Here is a 20379-nt window from a genome sequence, read left to right as displayed (position 1 = left end):
ACGTGTGTGCCGTAATTTCCTCAAGAGATGAAACGTGTTCTCCTGCAGCTCTACACTGTCCCATGTTCTTCATGTCTTCCTTCCACCCAGCACCTCTGGCACCCTTCAGCTTTGCCCTGGTGTTCTTTGTCACCAGAAAATCCTCTTCCCGGGTCTGGCTGCTGGTGCCAGCAGCCTCACACCCCAGACCCACAGAGGAAGCAGGTAGGGCTGTTTTGGAGGAGTCTTGCCTCTGGATGTAGCAGCATCAAAATCCACACTTTCTTCAAGGCATGCTAGTGAAGTTTTATTTTTCCACTCAAATGCTGCATGTTTAATTCAAGCATGTCTCTTTCAGATGCTTCATTTGAAGAGTGTGGGATGGGTTAGGGGTGTGCAGGACAGCCCTGGAGCAGGAGGACTGGGTATATCTGTGGTTAACAAGATGTTCCTGGAGAACCTGGCTCATGTGTTTTGCACAAAGATCAAGCTCTATCCTACTCCTGAAAGGACAGGGCAGTGCTGGAGATGAGGCTGGTCCAGCAATCCAGGAGGAAACAAATAAAACAAAGGATAAAAAGTCTGAGATTTGAGTGTTCAATTTAATTTAAGTGCAAGGAGGAAGCAGGAATTATTGGTTACAAGAAACAGCTCTGTTATTCCAAGCTACATGTAAAACCATGGCTGGCTTCTTACCAAGCACCCTGGGTTTTGCAGACACCAAGAAATTCACCAAGGTCTCTGCAGAACAAATCAGCATTCAAAACACCATTGTTACCCAAATTTACAGAACACTGTTGCATAACTTGTGTTTAAAACAGTAGTAAGGCTCTAAAGCAGCCTGGCCTTTGTGATCCAGCTCAGGAAAGCAACACAACACCCATACTGAGGGAAGGGTGAGGATGAGGGAAGAAAGAATGTGGGTGATGTAAATGAAGTGTTCTAGCACTCATACACCGGGGGGGATTAACAACTGGCTTGTACCAAGTCACCAATATTGCTCTTTGCAGCTTAAAATCCATAGCAGCCAGCCACACTCCCAGAGCTGTGCACATCCCTGCTAAGAGAGGTCCAAGTGGCAGATGAGGAATCCTCAAAATACCCTTTTCTGTATGGGCTCTGGCCTTAACAGAAGCACAGAGTCTCTGTCAAGCCCTTTGGGCAGTATGACAAAGGATCAGCAAGATAAAAGCTAGGAAGAAGTGGCAGCCTGGTCCTACCACAGGGCCCCTGAATCCCCTGGGAGCATCACACTGTGCACAGCCTGAAGCAGTGCTTGATGATTTGCCTCCTTGCACCTACTGCTCCTCAAGCCCTGTATCCAGTTCTGAAGACTTTCCTGCAGTATTGCTCCAAGCTGTCCTCCTCTGCTCTCAGCATCTCAGGAGGATACAGGCAACTCAACCCAGCAGCTCCACCCAGAGACAACGGATATCATAGGCAAACCTGAACAGAAAAGCAAGAAGGAGCTTCACAGCTACAGGACAACAAGACCAATCCCTCCAGCACTGGCTGCCATGACAGGGCATAAAGCTCAGCAGCTATTACAGACACAACAGCAGCACAACTTGGACCATGGTTTCAAACGAGCAGATTACATGTTTAAAATATGAAAAAGCTGTAGTGCTCTCTGGTGCTCTTCCTGACCCACCTCCAGGAGCAGAGTGGGTGGGCCCCGGGTTGTGCACTGGCCATGCAAGCCGGGTAACTGCCCCACGGGGCGGGACCCTCGCAGGGGTAAAACGTGCCCTTCACCTGTGCAGCTGCACACACCAACAGGGACACCAAACTGGCTGCATGAATTCATGGTTTGTCCTTATAGCAGCGACTTCACGGCACCAGTGCCAAGGGCTGCTCCAGCCCTTATAGCACAGCAACTGAGACACAGACAAACATGCACAGAGCACAGTGTTGAGGGGCCATTTGGACAGACAACAAAACTTACTACACACCAGAGAATGGGACAAGGAACTTCTCAAAGGAGGACACACATTCATTTCCTACCTGGGCTCTCACACACCCAAGGAAATGCAGAGACAGCAAGAGCCCTGAAGCAAAGACTCATTCTCTTCTCTCCAACAGCAACTCAGGGCTGAATTTTAGCTCAGCATGTAGCAGTCTTATTAAGGTTATCTGGAAAGGCCTTTCCCCTGCAGCTCCCATACAATATGGAGCTGAAAATTCTCGGAGCTTACGGGGTGTGCAACTCTATGGTGCTGTGAGTTCTTCCAGGGTGTAACTCCTGCGTGCTAAGCTGGTAGCCCCCTACTCAGCACATCCTCACAGCGACACGCTGGGAAGCTTAGCTAAGAGGCACATGAGCACTACAGGGTCTGCTGGATAGATTCCTATCAGCTCCAGCACAGCAGAGACGTCCGTCTTTCCTAGAAGCCTCCCCACATCACCACCTCCTGCGTGCTCTTGAGGAACCAAGGGGTCTTTCCTTTGGCAGCGGCACAGGTACTGCCTGGGGGTGGAGGGAATAAGACAGAGGAGCTGAAGGAAAGAAGAGACAGATGGGGTCTACCCACTCTCCCTCTTGCCTGGAGGTTTAACAAGGAAAAAAAACCAAAACAAAAGCCACGCTTGAGTGCTATCCTTTGCGCTTTAAAAGAGTATTTTCTTAAAATATAAAAACCATCTTCTCGCTGGAAACGACTAGAATGTAAACAATAAAAAGGGAATTTGGGGAGGAGAAGGGAGAGGAGGTTTGAATGTGCTTCCAGGCAGCAGCCCTTGCTAAGAGCAACGGGTACCTCTAAGGCCCTGTGCTCACCGTCAGCCCTGTTCCTATGGCTCTCTTGCTCATTTAGAGTTCCCCAGTGGGTCTGGACTTAGGATTCAGTGATTAGCAGGTCGCAGCAAATCCCGGCTGGCAGCTTAATCCTCTTCATCCTCACTGATGTCATAGGTGACTGCAGACTCGTTCCTGGAGCGGTTGGCGGGTGAGGAGGGAGGAGTCTTGGTTGAAAAGGGCCAGCGGAAGGAGGGAGACGGGGAGCGGTCGTGTGTGGGGCTGCTGCTGGGACTCTGCTTGGGGCTGATGGCCTGCAGCATCCGGCCCTTGCCCTCCTTCAGCATGTGCTTCTAGGGATGGAAGCAGGAAGACAGTTAGCAAGGCTCAAACAGCAATGGAAATGGACACTACTCACCGCCTGTGCTGCGTTTTGGGTTGTTGTGTCCCTTCAGGGTTTCGTGCAATGTAAGAACAGAAAGAGCCCAACCATCGGTTGAGGCTCTGCAGTGTATTCATCACCCATTTTCAAGCACCTCTAACACAAACTGCCTCAGGTTTTTTCCCAGCAGCACAGGAGAGCCTGGTAAAAACGAGTAGCTTCAGACTCATCCCAAGCCAGTGACAAAGTGACTGTCAGTCCCTCTTGGCTGCTCAGTGGCCCGTGTGACACAAGCTGGAGTTGACACAGGCTGGCCTGTGGGACATGGGGACTTTTCATGCTGCAACCGTCACTGGTGTTTTCCAGCTGGCAAGGGTGAGGGCTCCCTGTAAACAGCCTGCCCATGCCTGTGATAACCTCCCTGGAGACTGGAAGCACATCAAGCACTACAACAAACTGTAAACCTTTGCTCTGCAGACCACAGGCTCCAGAAGACCTACGATGACTGCCAAGCTCTCTGAAGTCCCCTTTCCCCTTTTCCCAGACCAGCTCCTTACCAATGCGCCTTCTGGGCCAAACATCTCCAGGAAATTGCCAATGAACTCTCGGGACTTCTCTTCCCACTTCTGTATGAGATCAATACTCTTCTCCTCCACTTTCTGGACAAATTCCTTTGACTTCTCCTCCACGTCCTTCACCCTCTTTTTCACCTTATCCACACGCTCCTGGAGGTGATATTTCTTCTCCTGTACAGTAAGAGGTGGATCAGAATACAGCTCACCAGATCTGAGCGGTGACCACCTCTGCTCTGTGTTATTATATTGAACTGCTGCTTAAGAGTCAGCATCTCCATCAGTCTTGTGCCACTTCTCCTTCGCTTCAGTGACACTTCCTCTCTAGACTAAATGGCAGACAAAGCAGGGCTGAGAGATGCTTTGTGGCAGGCACTGGCACAGGACAGAGAGAGAGACTAAACCCAGAGATAAGCACTATCTAATAGGAGTGCATGGAACAGGGAAATATTTATACAATATACAGATTAGATTTGAGTGACCTGCTGCATCTCTCTTTGAATATCACAAGTCTTTTTGCTGGGTGTTTTTAAACAGAGGCAGAGTTACATGCCAAAGAGAGGTCAAGCAGCCATTACCTCTCCTGTTTCATTTTTGTATTTGACTGTATTTAAAAATATTGGCATCATATCTGAGTGATAATAAAAAATGTTTACTACTTCACTTCTAACATCAGAAATGCCTTCTGGCATGTACTCTGCTTGTAGGCTGCTCAGCACAGGATCAGGGCATGTTCTTCTCTCCTACCCAAGCATTGCTGCTCCTGCAGCTCCAGGAAGGGAATAGTACAGTGAGAACAGGATCAGATTTTATCCTAACAAATGACTACCTTAAGAAGGTGGCTGAGGGAACAGGAAAGAGATGAGACACAGGAGCTGCTGCCAAGAACAATCCACACTTCATTCAATTCAAGAAAACACACATTTTGTCACACACCCTGTCTCCAGCTCTTTCAACAGGTAAAATGTCACCAAGACATTTCTGACAATGGAGCAGTATTAGCTAAACCCCATTTCCTCTGGGTGGGTCCCAAACACAGTTTCAGGGGTGGAAGAAGTCCAATTTCTACTCCAAGGACACCGGTTTGGTGCAACAGCTTAGCTCTGCAGACTGGCCATTTACTGGCATACAGCAGAACTGTGCTACCACTAGACTTGACTCCACATCTCCACACTCTGTAAGATTCTGCTTAGGGCAGCTTCTGATGAGATACACTTCAACTCACGTTGATGAAGCTGACGTTGAGCTCTTTAGCTGTGTAACCCCGCTGCAGGTTCCGTCTGGCATAAACATCATAGTCCCGCACAATCCGGGTGATGATATCCGATGTTGAGATCCCCTCAGTCCTCTGAGTTGGTGCAAACATGCCTAAAGTTGGGGAACAGGACCCAGGACAGCTGTAGCAAGACACATGGCAAAAAGCTGCTGCCACCTCTATTAGGAAACAGTCTCTCCTGTCAAGAGCTCATCTCCTAAATATCCTCACATCAACACATCTTTGTCCTTGAACGTACACCACCAGAATCCTCCTTTCTGGGACTATGAGGAAGGCCTAAGTAAGACAAAGCACGTCAAAATTGTGTCTTCTAAGGAAAAACTCTTCACTTTAGCTGGTTTAAAGACCATTGGCTACAATCCACTGCACATATAATAGTCTGGTGACAAGGACAGGACAAGGGTTCCTACACTTTAATGGGTGGAAATATAACAAGCTCTGGTGGCTGGGTTTGGATAGATTTAAATAAGATACACCCCCACTGAGCTTTACGGTAAACAACTCAAGGAGCAGGTTTGCTAAGTTCATGAGATTCTCCATTTGTGAGAATCTGTAAGCCAAACTGTAGCTGTTAATTCCATCACAATAACTAGACTGGAAGTGGGAATTAATGCTGGGCTATGCGTGGCCTGGGACATGGAACATGGAATAGTCCCAGCCTTATGAAGTAGGGCCCAAAGTTGGGCTTCTCCCTGCCCTCAGAGCCTCCTGGGCAGACCTTGCTCCCACGGGGCCACTGCCACTTCCCCAGTCATCATCCTGCCACACAGGGGGCACAGGAGACACTACAGCAGATCATTGACCAGAAGCCCTGGAGTATTTGACCCAGACCCACCTGCTTCTTTTATATGCTTATAAACATCATCACTGCCAGCAGAAGAATAGGGGATGTCGTCGTGTGCAACAAAATCGATCTGAAAATTAAGAAAGCAAAGCAAGTCACCGTTTTACCTTGGACATGCAGGTCTCTTAGAGGATGGTAACTTTTTGCTCAACACCTCCACGCAGGGGTGTGATAGAGAACAGCAAGACACTTTGCTCTTAAAAAGCAACACAGAGCAGTCCCAAGTTCTCACTGGCAATTGCTTATCAGTTGTAAGCACACACCAGAGGGAAAAGGCTGGGACCAAGGACACAGCTGTTTTAAGCTCCACAGAGAAATGGCTTGTTAATGGAAACAAGAGTAAACTAAGCAAATGCCCCTGGAGACTCCTTCACCTCCCAAAGCTGTTTAACAGATGTTAGAGACTCCTTTCACTTTATCTTACCAACTGATAAAAGACTCTTGAGACAGCTTGCCTGGTCTCCTGCTGCAAGAAGCTGATCTAAGCTACTCCTGCTGTAAGCAAGGAGTTGAACCAGATGCCCTCCAGAAATCCCCTCCCACCCATGCTGTCCTCTCCCTACTGCATTTCACATTCATTTGTAACCAGCATCAACTACTCCTGGAACAGTGAGAACCCACTCAGGCTTTTTCACCATGTCACAATCTTTACCTTATTTTAACATTACCTGCCAGCTCAGCAAATGCTTCTAGTCTCCCAAGAAACCCACTTGATTCCCAATACCCAGCTCATTCTACATTTAAGGAGTTTCAACAGAAACTGGTTGCTCAGGCAGAGGTCACCCCGATGGATGAATTCCTGCCGTAAATAGCAAGCACAGACAGAGGCTAATCACAATTCAGAACAGATCAGATGTCACAAATTACCCTGTGCTCTGCCAGGAACTCGGGGGTGAGTGTCCACGGCGCGTTCCTCACCACCTCATCCACGTAGCGACAGTGCTGCACAGCGTCGTACCGCTCGTTCTCGTTCATCACCGTGAAGCCCTTGAAGTTGTGGGTTAGCTCATCGCTGCAGACTGAAGAAAGAGGCACAAAGAGTGAGCTTGAGGTACTCACCCCAATGCTTTACAGCCACAGGACCTTGCACACACTCCCGCTAAGCCAGGCAGTTCCAGCTGCTGAGGGAGGCTGGAACTGGCACTTTCAAACTCAGCTCTTCCCACCACAAAGCAGCAGGAACAACTTCCTGAACCATACCAGGCAGGCTGTTTGGGGTATTTCTTCCCAAGCTGGAGACCTACACCCCAAGCTCTCAAGGTCTCTGGAACCTACAACGCTTATCAAGAAAACCAGCAAACACAGAAGACAACCCTGCTGTATGAAATGGCACCTGTGTGCCTATCGGTCAGAAATCTGCTTTTAAGCCCATGGATGTCTCAGGCTTGGAAACTGAAGCCTATGAAAAAAAAAAAAAACACTGCCTAAGTGTCCAATTACATAAAATGCCATACCACAGTCTAGGTGTTGGAAAGTTGGATTAAAACAAAAAGTGAAATCACAGTAAATTAAGTCAGCTTAAATGCTCTGAGAAAGCAAATGGACAACTTTTCATGATCTGCAATGTAAGACACTGAGAAAGAGGGAGTTTTATTTCGTTATCAGACTCAAAAGTAAACAGAGCATTACCAGTCTCACTGGTATTGGATGTATTTATGTTCTAGAAAACAGATGATAAAGACTGGGTGAGATTGCTCCCAGCTTGGAGCTGATGTTCACTTGGGCTGTGGCCTCTCATCTCTCTCAGTTCCTGGTGCGAGGGGAGCAGTTCATTGCCCTCCATCTCCTCAACAGTCTTCCAGAGGCAGTGAGCATGATTACACCTTGCTACATAAACATGTTCATAGTTTAACCCGAAGTTGCTTTCCTGTCTGATGCACAATTACATATATGGGGAATGTTCTGCTTCCAAGTTTCTAAGCTCAGAGGGTTTTGCACATTCAAGCAACAACTTCAGCTCTCCTTCTTCCCCTCCCCTCAAGAAACTACTGTAGCACACACACAAAAAAATGCAGAAGTACCACTATAAAAATGCCCTCAGCAGCTAATGAAACTGTGATATGGACCCAAACCGCACAAAGACGTTAGGACTGCTCTGTTGCAGGGTTACAGTTTCATTTTGGTCCAGGAAGTGAACGGCAGTTGAGAGAACTAGTTGAAGGTATTCTCAGCTCTGATACTTCAACATCATTATGCAGCCTCACCAGAGGTCACCTCCTGATGGACACCATGCACAGCCTGACATGCCTTTAAGGCAGGTGAAGGTACAGGCACAGAGGCACTGCTTGGAGAAGGGCCAGCACATGACAGCAGTCAGAAGAAATGGTTTCTTCTGTCTCATTACATTCTTGCAGGAGGTCTGGCTGAAGCACCTCTGCTAGATCCCCCCAGGCAGTCAGCAGGATCCTGGTATAATTTAAAGATAAAATGGGGAACTTCTGTTTCCAGGAATGGGACCAGGCACAATGCCCAAGGAACAACATGCTTCTAGTGAGACCTGTTTGGGATTCACCACAAGGAATCCCCAGCAGAGAGCTGGAGTTGGGGAGGGAGGAGGATTTGGAGGGTGACACAGGTGTGCAAAGCTCAATGAGCCAAGGAGGGACTGTTCCTTATTCATTAACAGTCTCATTCAAAAGCCAGATGTTCAAGTGACCCAAATATATTTTGATACTCAGATGTGAAACTCACCAGTGTCTGTCACAAAACAGAGGGGTCAGATTAGAACGTGATCAGAAACAATTTCCTCAAGCACCCATTTGGTACAGAATATCTTTCCACAGACATATTAACTCTCAGTATGTTGCAATACGGCTCCAACAATGCAATGAGAGCCACTAAAGCCATGAAGACAAAAACTCTGCCCATGCCATCTGTGTGCACAGCCACAGATGGAGGTAAACTGTACTCTTATGACAGCCAAAGTCAACAAGGTGACTCCTTACCTCCAACAATGAGGTATGTGTTTGGGAAGAGGTTCTTCGCTTGCATCAAGGCCCGGGCATGTCCAGAGTGAAACAAGTCAAATATTCCATCTGCATAAACTCTGACTGGACGATCCACTGCACCAAAGAGACAGAGACACATTTGTGAAGATGCCTTCCTGGAGAAGCAGCAGCTCGTGCCCACGTTTGGGATCTTCTGAAACTCATGGGGGTGTTGCAGAAAACTGGCAGAATGCCAGTACCACATCTACCACATAACCATCAAAGCAAGGTGAAAGGAGACCCAAGGGGAAAGTAAACCCTGAACACCACCCTCCTATGGAAATCCAAATGCAGCGTTAACTTTTTGCACAGCAGTGAGCTACCAGAGGGGAACTGGCCAAAATGCCTCATAAATGTTTGATCTTTTCAGCATTCTCCTCTGCAGCTACTGCCACAGCTACCAGTCTGGCCGAGGAACCAGACTGTTCTGATTTCCCACCAGCAACAGTGGTCAAGGATCTGGAGATCAGAGACTGCAAAAGCATGCTGTATGCCAGAAGAGGGCTGTTCCTGGGAGGCCTTTATTAAAGTGCAGTCATTTTCTGGAAATGTGCTGGGACATCCTTCCCTTTTCCTGCACACCTGCAGCAGCTACAGTTCCTGAGCACAGGCATAAACAGCAACAAGGAAGCATGCAGTGTATTTTAGTCTTAGCAGGCAGGAGAGCCATCACTCTTGAAATCAGAGATGTTTGGGCAGGCTCTGAGGACTTTCAGCTGGGAAATTAACGTTGACTGTGAAAAGCACTGGATTTCCAGAACTGCCTGCAGGAAACCACTGCCAGGTCTCAATCTGAGCTGGCTGGTCTCTCAGCAGCAGTCAGGTAGGGAGAAGTGCAGCATTTTGATTGTCTTGGTTTCCATAACAGAGGGGCCAAGACAACTTGCACACTGGCCAGAGGGCAGCCACCCTTCAGTCAGCAGTCAGTCCTGCCTCTGCCTCCTCTTTGGCCTTGCAAAGAGAACAGTGTTTCTCCTAGTCTGGCTTAGAGAATAAAATGACAGGTTTTTGTTGTGGGGCTGGTTTACTGTGTTTAATAACACCGACTTTAATTCAAAACCAGGCTAGAACAGGACATTCTGGACAAGATGTATGTTGGTTTACTTCCTCATTTCAAGTTTCAGAAAATATGACTTCTAAAGTACTTAACTTCAAGCTGCCTCAGTCAAATTAGTACAGAGAAATGTTCAGCTCTGATACTACTCTGTAAATGTCAGCGGCACAGGAAGAGCTGAAACACAAATATCTCTTTGCTTCAAATAGCTCCTCACACATACAAGCTCCAATTTCAGTTGTACTGGCAGGCCCAACTTCACATGGGAACAGGTATCTAATCACCAAAGCATTAACTAAGTCATTGGCTGCAAACCTGGTCTGACACACAAGGTTGCTCCAGTCTCAGAGATATCACAATCCTACCTGCCCCTCCAAACCCCAACACTAACATACTCCCCTTCCAGGTTGTTTTTTTACTTACAAGGGGTCCCTCTCATGGCTTCTTCATATGTCACTCTGACGTATGGCTTGCTGTAGTCGATCTCCACTTCATCTGAAAATGGAGCTGGTTCCCTCAGTCCCTAAAGAGCCAGAGAAGCTCAGCTGTGAGAATGCAAAGGGAGGTGCAGTGCACAGCAGCAGCACTGCCATTGCAGTGTCCCAGTCACCAAGTGACTCACGGTGTCTCTGCATGATTCAGACCCATCTACTAAAAGACTAATTAGCGTTTAACCTCAAAACAGCCCTGCAGGGTGATTAGCCTGAGTTTACAAAGGAAAAGAAAGAGAAGCAGGGTTAAGAAGATGGTAATAATGTTGGATTCCAGAAAACTGGAGGTTCAGATTTGCAGCTGGTAAAAGCAGACTCGTGACAAGCAGCAGCTTGCAGCAGCACAAGTCACCTTCATCAAACCTCACTGCTGCAGCCCCAGCTCTGCCCATCTGGGCAAGACCATCACTTGGCTGCATCTAAGTGAGTGTCTGTGCTGTGATGTACAAATTCTAACAGCTCCTCCGTTTGAGCATATGAACGAGCTGAAGAGCAGTATCAGCAGCAGCACAAATTCCCAGGGAATGTCTGTATTATCACCCATTTCTGAGCAATATGGAATGAGGGACTGACCTCGATCTGTAGCAGAATACTTCCAACTGCTGCAGGTAAAGCTCTCTAATCTGCTAGCTTGACCACAGCAACAAGTTCAATCAGCAGCTGAAGTATAGGTATCATTTCTATTCTCTGAATGAAAACAAAACATCTGCTCTTCTTGGAATAAACAGCTACATTTCTTTCTAGCTGGAAGGTGTTGGGGCAGCCAACAGATGTCTTCTTGAGCCAGAAGACAAGGAAACAAGCCTGAATATCATGACAAGCTGCAAAAAGCTAATCAGGAGTTTCCTTTCTGGCTTCCTGTCCCACTCCAGTATCCTGCCACAGTGTTGAGCACCACTGCGACCAGATAGATCACTATTATGTCATTCCTCATTAGAGTGCTTAAAGTGAAGTGCACAGGAAAGCAACCACTGACCACCACATTCAACCAAACTAATACTGCTGAAAATCTCCTTCAGCTTAATGAGGCTTCCATATGGCATATTCCCATGGAATAATCTGCACACTTCCTTTCAGTACTGAAATGTGGGGTCTTTAACGGGGTAAGGTGGGTTTTGGTAACAGTCAAGGATATAAAGGCTCTGTGGGATAAGTCATGCAACAGCTCAAGCCTCCATTCCCAGTGCTTGCCTCCTCAGTTCTCACTGCTGGTGCTGCTCTTATTTTGTTACCATCTGTCAAAATGCTCTGAGACAGGACTGAGGTCTTGCTGAAGTGCAAAACATTGTTATCAAAGAGGAGAGCTGCAACACGTCACTGTATTTTGCCAAGGACTATGACTCCAGTATGACGTGGCAGGGATGGAAGCTGGCTTTTGACAGAGATAAGGAAAGACAAGCTAGAGCACACGACATGCAGGACAGCTCCAGGAAGAGGGCAGAAAAGAGCTGTAAAAAGGCATCACCACAATATTGCAGCAAGGACACTTAAAGTCAGCCCTTTACTCTAGTGTTGACTGGCAAAGACTTTCTTTAGAAGAGACCCCCTTTAACTTGTTAAAGCCAAGGTTGATCTAGAAGGAGAAACCCTTCTGGTTGTGTTTTTCTTTTTTTTTTTTTTCTGAACAGTCCAAAAAATACCAGTAACTTAAATGCAGTCTCCTGTCAGACCAAGAGAATCAAACAAAAGTCATCTTCCCAGTGTTTCAGCGAGCACATACAAGAGATTGCTTCTGCAGGGTGCTTACAGACTTCAGACTCCTCTGCAGTTCCCCTGACTTGAACAGGACTGCTTTCTGTGAGGTACAGGAGTTCTTGTTTGGAGTATTACCCCCTCCTGCTGGGTCACCTAAGGAAACCCTCCTATGAGAAACAAACACATCTCCACAGATACCTACATGCAAACCTGCTCAGCTTCAGCTTAAGTGACTAGGAGCAAGCTGGACACACAACAAAAGCAGCTTAGTGATGCTTGCCTCAGACCTAATTTAAGCTCATGTTGTAAGCATGTTATTAGTATGAACAAAGGAAGATTTTTAAACTGGCTTTGCAAGAGGAATAGCTACTGTCATTTGCTTTTTTGTCCCTCCACTTGTTTTCTGCATCCATAGAAAAGTCATCACATTATCTTTCTGCTGTTACAGTTCAATGTCCTAATCTCACAGGCACCTACAGCTCCTATCTCTGCTTACTTACGAGTGAGCGTCGGGACATTTTTGGAGGGATTCCATCCAGCTCTGCTGCCCCGTTGGGGCCAGATCCATCTTTTCTTCTCTTTCGGGAATTCAGCCTGGAGGAGGTCGGTGGCTCCATCTTGCCAAACGTGTCCAGTAAGAACTGGAACAAAATGAAGGAGAGGGAGAAAAGGAAAGAAATAAATCAATCTGCTTCTCAGCTTTTCCAAAGCAGAATCAGTCCACAGCAGACACAGCGTACAGAAGGTCAGTGCAAAGACACAGCAACCTAACAAGGGGCTTAGCCAGTTGTATTTGGCATCAGCTGCCAAGGCTTGACAAACAGTGCCTGGTGGGAATACTGAACCATTTAATGCAACTCAGAGCTGTTCTGCAGAGCAAAGTGTGCAGCAGTCAGCTGGCTGGAGGGAAACTTGCACAAGGGTTGCAGTGCAAGCTATAAATCATTACTACAAAGCTAATTATGCTATTTTAGCATCTGAAAAGAAAACTAAGGATTAAGGCATGCCCAGACTACATTCAGCCCTCCCCGAGCTCTCACTCTGATGAATGCAAGTACTCTTCTACCCTTCTGTGCCTCCCCTCCCAGCCCAAGTCAGCTGGTGGGTTTACTGCATCCCTGTACAATCCTGAAGAGAGGAAAGAACTGGTTTAAGCAGAAGGATACAGGTGAGGGAAGGGGTGCAACCTATCGTCATAACTTAAACTGCCTGTTGTCTGCTTTTTTGCTTAAGACCAAGTTGCAGCTCCTCAGTGGGGACAGTTCAACCTTGGGATGGCTGCCACTGTGCTGCCCTCTTGTCCCCTGTCCCCACTGCAGTGGTGACTCAGCCGATGGTGAAGCAGCTGCTGACACCACATTAGGATACACTTCTGGCACTTTACATACCAAGTTGTTATCAGTGGTGGTTCAGTTGAACTACTTCTGTGATGAACTGACAGATGGACAACCAGTTTGGAACAGAAATCACAACAGCTATCTGGAAGTAAGCTATCTGTGCTTTTGAGCTGGAGTCATTGAACCTTCCTGAAATGGCCTCAGAGAATTAGGAAACCCAGCACTTCACAGAGCTGAAGCAAAGACAGGGATTTATAAAGGCAGGGCAGCAAACTTTCCCTTTTCAGCTAATGCAGAAGTTAGAAACGGGTGCTAGATTTGCAAAGTTTATAACTAAAGAGCAGTATTATCTCTCTTCCTGACTTGAAGAGTGCAGCAATCCAGTGCAGCAACTGGCACTTCTGTCCTGCCACTCCTGAGAGCAGCATGACCCCTGTGCTCAGGAATGATGCTTATGTGCGTGCCTTAACGCCCTCATAATAAGAGCTACGTGGAATTGAAAAATGTCTCCCCACCCAAATGCAGTGGGTGTGCTGGAAGACATTAGGTGGGGCAAGTGGGAGGTATGAGAAAGGGCAGATGTCCCTCTGAACACCAAGCCCCTGAACACCAACCCTCTGAGTTGGGACTGTCCTCGGTAAGGGCCACTGGGCAGAGCTCTGCTGTTCAGCAACCAAGACATGTGGGCTTTGTGAAAGAGCTGTTACGAAGCAGATTTAGTGATCAGACTAACTCAAGCACAAACGACTCCAGGTTAAGGAATGTTCCAAAGTGAGGAGGCAAATGCAGTTCAATAACACGACAAAGATACTGCTCTCCTCACCTACCATCAGTGAGATGATATCTTACCAACTGTGCTAGGGCAAAACGCAGATGAACTGGTTTTGGGCTACCTTCATGTGAGCATCCCAAACTGCTCTGTTAGACTGAACACAATGCACTAAGAACAGGAAAAGAACCTCTTAGGTGAATGGGAAGCAAAAAAAATATTGAGAAGAGTGACAGTGAAGAGCAGCCAAAAGGACATTTCAGAACTGCATGAGCCACACAGCACTCACTCTGTAATGCTTGTGAGTCAATTTTGCCAAGTTTCTCCCATTCCAGTAATTAATTTACTATTTCCTAACAACAGACAAACATATGGGAGTGTGCAAAAGCCATCTCAAGCAAAAATAAGTCTGTAACCCTGAGTTCCAAGTCTTCAAATGCTTAAGCAAACATTTAACTTTTCAGGCAAGATCTGTGCTATAAAGGCAGCAGCTTTCAGAGAGGCTCTGTGAAAACACAGGGTATGATACAAGTAATTCTTTGGGTTTGCAAGGTGCCATCTTGCAAGCACATGCTGTGTCAGTTATTTACTTCACCACTGTGGTTCTATCAGAAACCGCTCAGATCATAAAAAGCAGCAGAGCTCTGTCTCTGGTTCAAGTAACCCCATTGTTCGTGGAAACAGTGGGTGGAAATAGCAGCAGATTTTCTTGTTATTTGGTGAAAATAATTTTCCTGTGCTTCAAGGTCACCTCTTGGTCTCTGACCACTCACTTTCCTTCCCTTCAGAGAATTAAAAGGTCTGTTTATGTGCTGAACGCAGCCATTCTGAACCACCACCCAGCAAAACATTAAAAAGCACTGGCAGAGGCTTGGGTGCTGCAGGATGGACACAGCAGCCTCCACACACAAACAGGTGAAGATCTTCCCGTATTCTTGGCCCACCAGAGCAACCAGACTTCTGTACACACAAATACACTCTCTGCTGAGTGCCAGCACCTTGCTGCTGGGTGCAGAGCTCACAGCCAGCCAGAAAATCTCAGGTTAGAGCACAGGGCAACACTGTGCTTTATGTGGATGTACAGCAGCACTGTCTGACCCCAGGAGAAATCCAACAGCTTCTTCCAACCACTTCCAACACTCAGCCACCCACTTTTCTCCACCCTAACTCACTTTTCCACTTCTCAGGGTATACGTAGTCAAATGATGGCAAAGTGAATGGATTTGCTCTGCATTAAATAAGCAGCAGCAGTCAGACAGCACCAGCCACCCAGCAGCAGCTCTACCTCAGGTACCAAGAGAGAAACCTGCTTCGAGGATGCCACAAATATGCTCTGTCTGCTCTGATCTTACAGGCTTATGCAGCCTGATGTTGCTGAAGCAACCTCTGCAGTGTCCAGAGAGCTGGGCTGGGCACTTCGTGAGTGATGCAGCTTTGCTAATTACTCAAATTAATGCAGAACTTAAACAATAATTTTGTGACTCTTCAGAGCTCTAAAACCTCTATCCTGTGGCTAGTGTGTTTCTGGGAAGTCCTCTGAGCACCAAACTTCCCTGCATTAAAAACTGGGAACAAATTCTTTTTAAAAACAAACCACACCTTACTGTGAGAAATCTGCTATTCTTAAAATGTTTCATTTTGACCCAAATGACTAAAATAGCATCCCAAACAACTAATTCCTAACAATGGGACCCAGCATCTGTAGCTGAGCTTAACACATGAGTACACAGCTTTGCTTCTTCAACTGCACAAAACACTGACTGTTCTAAAATTAATTACATTTGCAGCAGATGGGGAAGGGGAAGATAACCCTCAAAGCTCATTCTGAAAAACTCCAAGATAAAACCTAGGCATAATCAGAAGAAAGAGCCCTGCTGTAAAACATTAGCATTGTTCTATTTTGTTTAATGTGTCACCCTTCTGCATTACTTAGTCTGTGCTGAACATGACAAACCTCTTGCTAGGAGCAAAGTGAAGAAGTGCCCCACTGGGGAAAGCCATGAGCAGACCACAGTCTCAGCAACACTTGACAAAACACTTGGGGCTTTGCTTCTGAAACTGACTCCTTTGGTGCACATTTTATAAAAAATATATAGGCAGAGAAGGAATTTAAGACTTTTCCCTTACTGTGAGTTAACTACACCATCATCTGAGATAGAATTTAACCACAACACGAAAGTTCACACTTCTGGCAGATTGAGAAGGTCAGAATAGGCACACCAAATCTTCTTGCTTAGATAGAGGCCTTATCTCACTATGTCTGCATCTTCATGGGCAGTCCTGATGTTTTGTTTAGCCTTGGTGGTGTCACAGAACTGCTGCCTCACACTACACCAGAGTAGCAGACATTTCTGCATGCTAAGCACACTGATGGCACGAGGACTTGGCCCACCTGCATTCTCCGTGTTTTATGTCCCAAGGAATTTATTGAAAAATAGTACTATCTGCAAATCTACATGGAGTAGCAGGATTTCCTATGCCACTTCCACTACTTTATGTGCCGAGGCAAAACAAATCCTGCTACTTAAATTCCAAGCCTGTTCAAAACAAGAGCTGAGTACAAGAGCTCAGTGAATGCTCCAGCCCAAAGCTGCTGCATTTCCCATCAGGGATCCAAGTCAGCAGAAGACTGGCACACCAGGCCAGCGAGGCCCCTCCGCCACAGCCTCCAGGCTCCCCAAGGCACATTGCCTGCTCCCAGGCTCCCCTACCAACCCTCTGAACTTGGAAGGCGTTGGCACAGTCAGACATGACTGTCATGTGCTGCTTTGCCTACAAGATCATTCCACTTTATAGGAACAAGCTGACTCATCTGCAGGCAAATAGGACTAAACTTTGCACTCTGCCAGCTGTCTGCAGAGAAGAACTGCCTTGACATATGGACAGCACCTCAGCGAGAGCCTCAGGGACAAGGAAGTCGTCCTGTCACTTCAGATAATTCCCCTGCTAGGGGTAAAGTACCCAAACGACCCTGCATTCCTAAGTCACAGGAAGGAGACAATTCTTTTCCTCCTGTTCTCCCTCACCTCCAACCCACAGTCTACAATTCACCTTACTGGTGTGCATCCCTGTAGAGATCTGTTGTATGCAGAGAGACTCAAAGAGGTTAGTAATACAAGACTCATCACGTACTCCTTGAGAAACCGATGAAAGCCTGTGCACAAGATGAGGGTTAACCTGTACATAACTACTGGGAGAGATATGGTCTCTTCAATCCATGCTTAAAAATCTTGCTCCATCTTCAAGGCAACTTCACGCCCAGCCCAGGTTCACCAGGTCCAGCTCTGTCTCAACCTCCAGACTGAGAGCATCTGCTTAAAAACTGAATGCTAATGGCCGTGAGCCAGCCTGCTCCCATTCAGAGGTGACTGTGACTCTCCACAGCATGGCTGCTCTCCCCACAGTCAGCATCTGCTCCATCTAGACAGTCTAAGGCCTGAAGCCCCTCACAAAGGTTACTGCAGGATCTGGCAGAGTCCTGTCTACACTTAAAATGACAGGCTGCTTCAGCTAGTCTGGTTGAGCAAAAGCAGCTATCCTGCAGCATATTAACAGCCACTTGAACATATGAAAGGGATTCCAGTTCAGCCAGTGCAACATACTGGTCTGACAGCATCCAGACCCAGACCTTTGCTATACTGGTTAAAAAGGCCCCAGGCATTGCACCCCCTACTGCTACAGGCAGGCTGATAACGTTTCCTCGAGCAGAGCCCGAGCATGCTGAAGATCTGGGACCCCTGGCCTGAAATCAATGAAAAGATGCTACTTCCCACCAAGTCCCAAATGGCTTAAGATAATTTTCTCTAATATCACCACAACTGAAAACAGTGCAGTGTGACCACCTAGGCAACGCTGCTACAAAATCCACACACACAAAAACTGTTGACAAGACCTTTTCCGTGAATTCACAGCCCTTCTGGTTACATCACAACCCCAAGGCACTGAGCATCCTGGCATGCTCAGTCTCTGCTGTGGTTAGCAAAGCAGCAAGAGTAGGGTTTATGGAGAATACCAGAGAGCATTTAGAGCCTGCCGAGGAACAATGAAGTACAAGGACAGGTGATCATTCTGTCCTGACTTCTATGTCACCTTGCATCATGTTTTGTTTTTACAGCTTAACATCAGAGCCTTTTGAGACTTCAGGAGGCAACCTCCTTTAGTAGGTTTACACGTCAATACAAAAACTTTGCTCCCACAATTATTGTGTGTGGCTCATTCTACAGTAATTTCAAGACAATTACAGTCCAGATCTTGGACCAAAAAAGTTCCAAGTCACAAATTCTAATAATTCTGTATACACGGGAAACTTTTTCTGGAAATAAAGTATGTGTGTTTGCCATTTGAGTTTCAGAAACAAATATGGCGGCTGTTCTCAGGTCCTGCAGTCTTGCAGGTGGAATCCCACCAATACCTGCTTCCGACCACGCCAGTCTTTGCCTGCAGCTGGGGCACAGGCTGGGGACAGAGGAGGAAAGGCCACCTGCAGCATCCTGCACCTCCCTCCACAGCAAGCAAGCGAGGGCTACTGAGAAACGTGGCAGTCCTCAGAATTCCTGCAGACTTTAACTCTAATTACACAACCATTAATCAGCACAGTCTGGACTTTGGTGGACAAAAAAAGCGGGTTAGAGAGGACGTGTGCCTGTACAGCAGCTAGGTCACACCTTCCCCCTTCAGAGTCAGAGCCACCTCCTTGCTGTTCTCCTCTCTCTCCAGGCCTTGGCTGCATCCCCTAAGCGGGGGGATGTACCCCAAAGTCCCCATTCCCCAAGCCCAGGGGGTGTACTACATAAGTTTTCCAAAGCATTGGTTGCTGCCCCCTCTCAGCCTGCTCCCACTGCAGCCGGTCCTGCCATCCCCTGAACATCCCGCCCGAGCCTCAGCCTCTCCCCCACACGCCCCCGAAGGGGAAGCAGCACACCATACACCCTCCCGGCAGACACTGCCCCCCTGCCCCAAACCAAGCGCCCCAGGTCCCTCCCTGCCACCACCTCCCGGAACCCTCCTGCCGCACAGTGAGCCCGGACGGTGCCACAGCCCCTGCTGGGAGAGGTGCCGGGGGGCCCTGCCCGGCCCTGGGAGGTGCCCCCGGGTGCCTCCAGCAGAAACCCACCCACCTGCCCCGGCCCTGCCGACGGGGTGTCCCTCCGGCCCCACAGCCCCTCTCCATGCTGGGCCCTTCCCCACACAGCCCCCGGCGGGGCACCTGTTCCCAGAGCCGCCCCACAGGGACACCCCCGCGGCCACCCCGCTGCCCGCCACGAGCCCCCCGTGACAGCCCGCACACCGCCCCGGTACCAGCCGCCCGGAGCCGCCGCTCACCCCTCCGCGCAGCCCGGCCCGCTCTGCCCCGGCCCCGCTCCCGGCCCCGCCCCGCTCCCGCCAACGCCAACGGGGCGGCGGGCGGAGCCGCTGCGTGTCGGGCCGGGGCGGCAGGAAGGGACCGGCCGTGCCCCGGGAAACCGCGCCCGGAACCTCCGTTCCGGCTCGTCACGGGCCGCCCCCCCCCCATCCCCCCGGGGCCGGTTTGGTAGCGGGGTACGGGAGGGCGAGGCGAGCACCCCCCGAGCAGGGCGGGCTGCCCCGGGGGGCACGGCAGCCCCTCCACGCTCCGCACCGCCGGTCTCGTCCCGCCCGCAGGGCGATGCGGGAACACCGGCCGGTATTCCCGCGGCAGCTGCGGGTCTTTCTGCAGGGAAAGCACAGCCCCGTTTGCCAGCCCAGGCCACGGCCAAGGGTGGCGGAGCCGAGCGATCAGGCTCCAGCCTGCTTCCTACAATGTCTTTGGGAACAGGTGTTAAAAGCCTCCAAAAACAGAGCGAGCACAAGGGGAAAAGTCGTCATTAGATCGCCGTGACTTGGTACAAGAGTCAAAACAAGAGTCTGAGGGCGTGTGTCATCTCCTGGCAAGTGGCTTTATGTGGGGTATTCACTGTTCCCCAAATCGTGAGCTCCCAGACTCGTGCAGAAGCTGAACAGGACCATGGCATCATCTCTGCAGCTCCCGTGACAAGGGGCAGCCACAGGTAGTGACCAATCCGCTGGAGAAGTCATCCTCTGTTTCCCATCAGAGGAAAATGAGAGGAAACCACTTTCAAACAAATGTAACAGAGAAACAGGAACGTGCTTCCTCCAGTAGAGGAGCCAAGAGTGATTCAAGAAGATGCATTGTCAGCTGTTAGTTCCCTGCTTTCCAAGAGCTGCTGGGCAGAGTATGTTCTGCTCCAAGTCAGTGAGGGCAGGATCCAGGATTCACCTC

At 48.5% G+C, this 20379-nt stretch overlaps 1 protein-coding gene across 7 annotated transcripts in view; it reads right to left on the bottom strand.

Annotated features, from left to right (window-relative positions):
• Window positions 1–562: 562 nt before the first annotated feature.
• Window positions 563–20379, bottom strand: part of PCYT1A (phosphate cytidylyltransferase 1A, choline) — a 30967-nt gene continuing 11150 nt past the window's right edge. For 3 of the 7 annotated variants that reach the window (XM_051626828.1, XM_051626827.1, XM_051626829.1), the window contains exons 5-12: window positions 12515–12655; window positions 10252–10351; window positions 8733–8849; window positions 6655–6806; window positions 5779–5857; window positions 4893–5035; window positions 3653–3841; window positions 563–3066 (exon numbers count right to left, since the gene is read on the bottom strand). In XM_051626828.1, the coding sequence (XP_051482788.1) occupies window positions 2860–3066; window positions 3653–3841; window positions 4893–5035; window positions 5779–5857; window positions 6655–6806; window positions 8733–8849; window positions 10252–10351; window positions 12515–12655 (1128 nt within the window). In that variant the 3' untranslated portion in view covers window positions 563–2859. Of the gene's footprint in view, window positions 3067–3652; window positions 3842–4892; window positions 5036–5778; window positions 5858–6654; window positions 6807–8732; window positions 8850–10251; window positions 10352–12514; window positions 12656–13054; window positions 14119–14200; window positions 14292–19418; window positions 19558–20379 lie in introns of those variants that run through there. The other 4 variants (XM_051626831.1, XM_051626830.1, XM_051626833.1 and 1 more) reach the window with 4 other exon arrangements.

The sequence above is a fragment of the Apus apus genome, chromosome 8 (assembly GCF_020740795.1).
Source record: "Apus apus isolate bApuApu2 chromosome 8, bApuApu2.pri.cur, whole genome shotgun sequence".
Classification (NCBI taxonomy): Eukaryota; Metazoa; Chordata; class Aves; order Apodiformes; family Apodidae; genus Apus; species Apus apus.
This window is presented reverse-complemented; position numbering and strand designations above follow the sequence as displayed.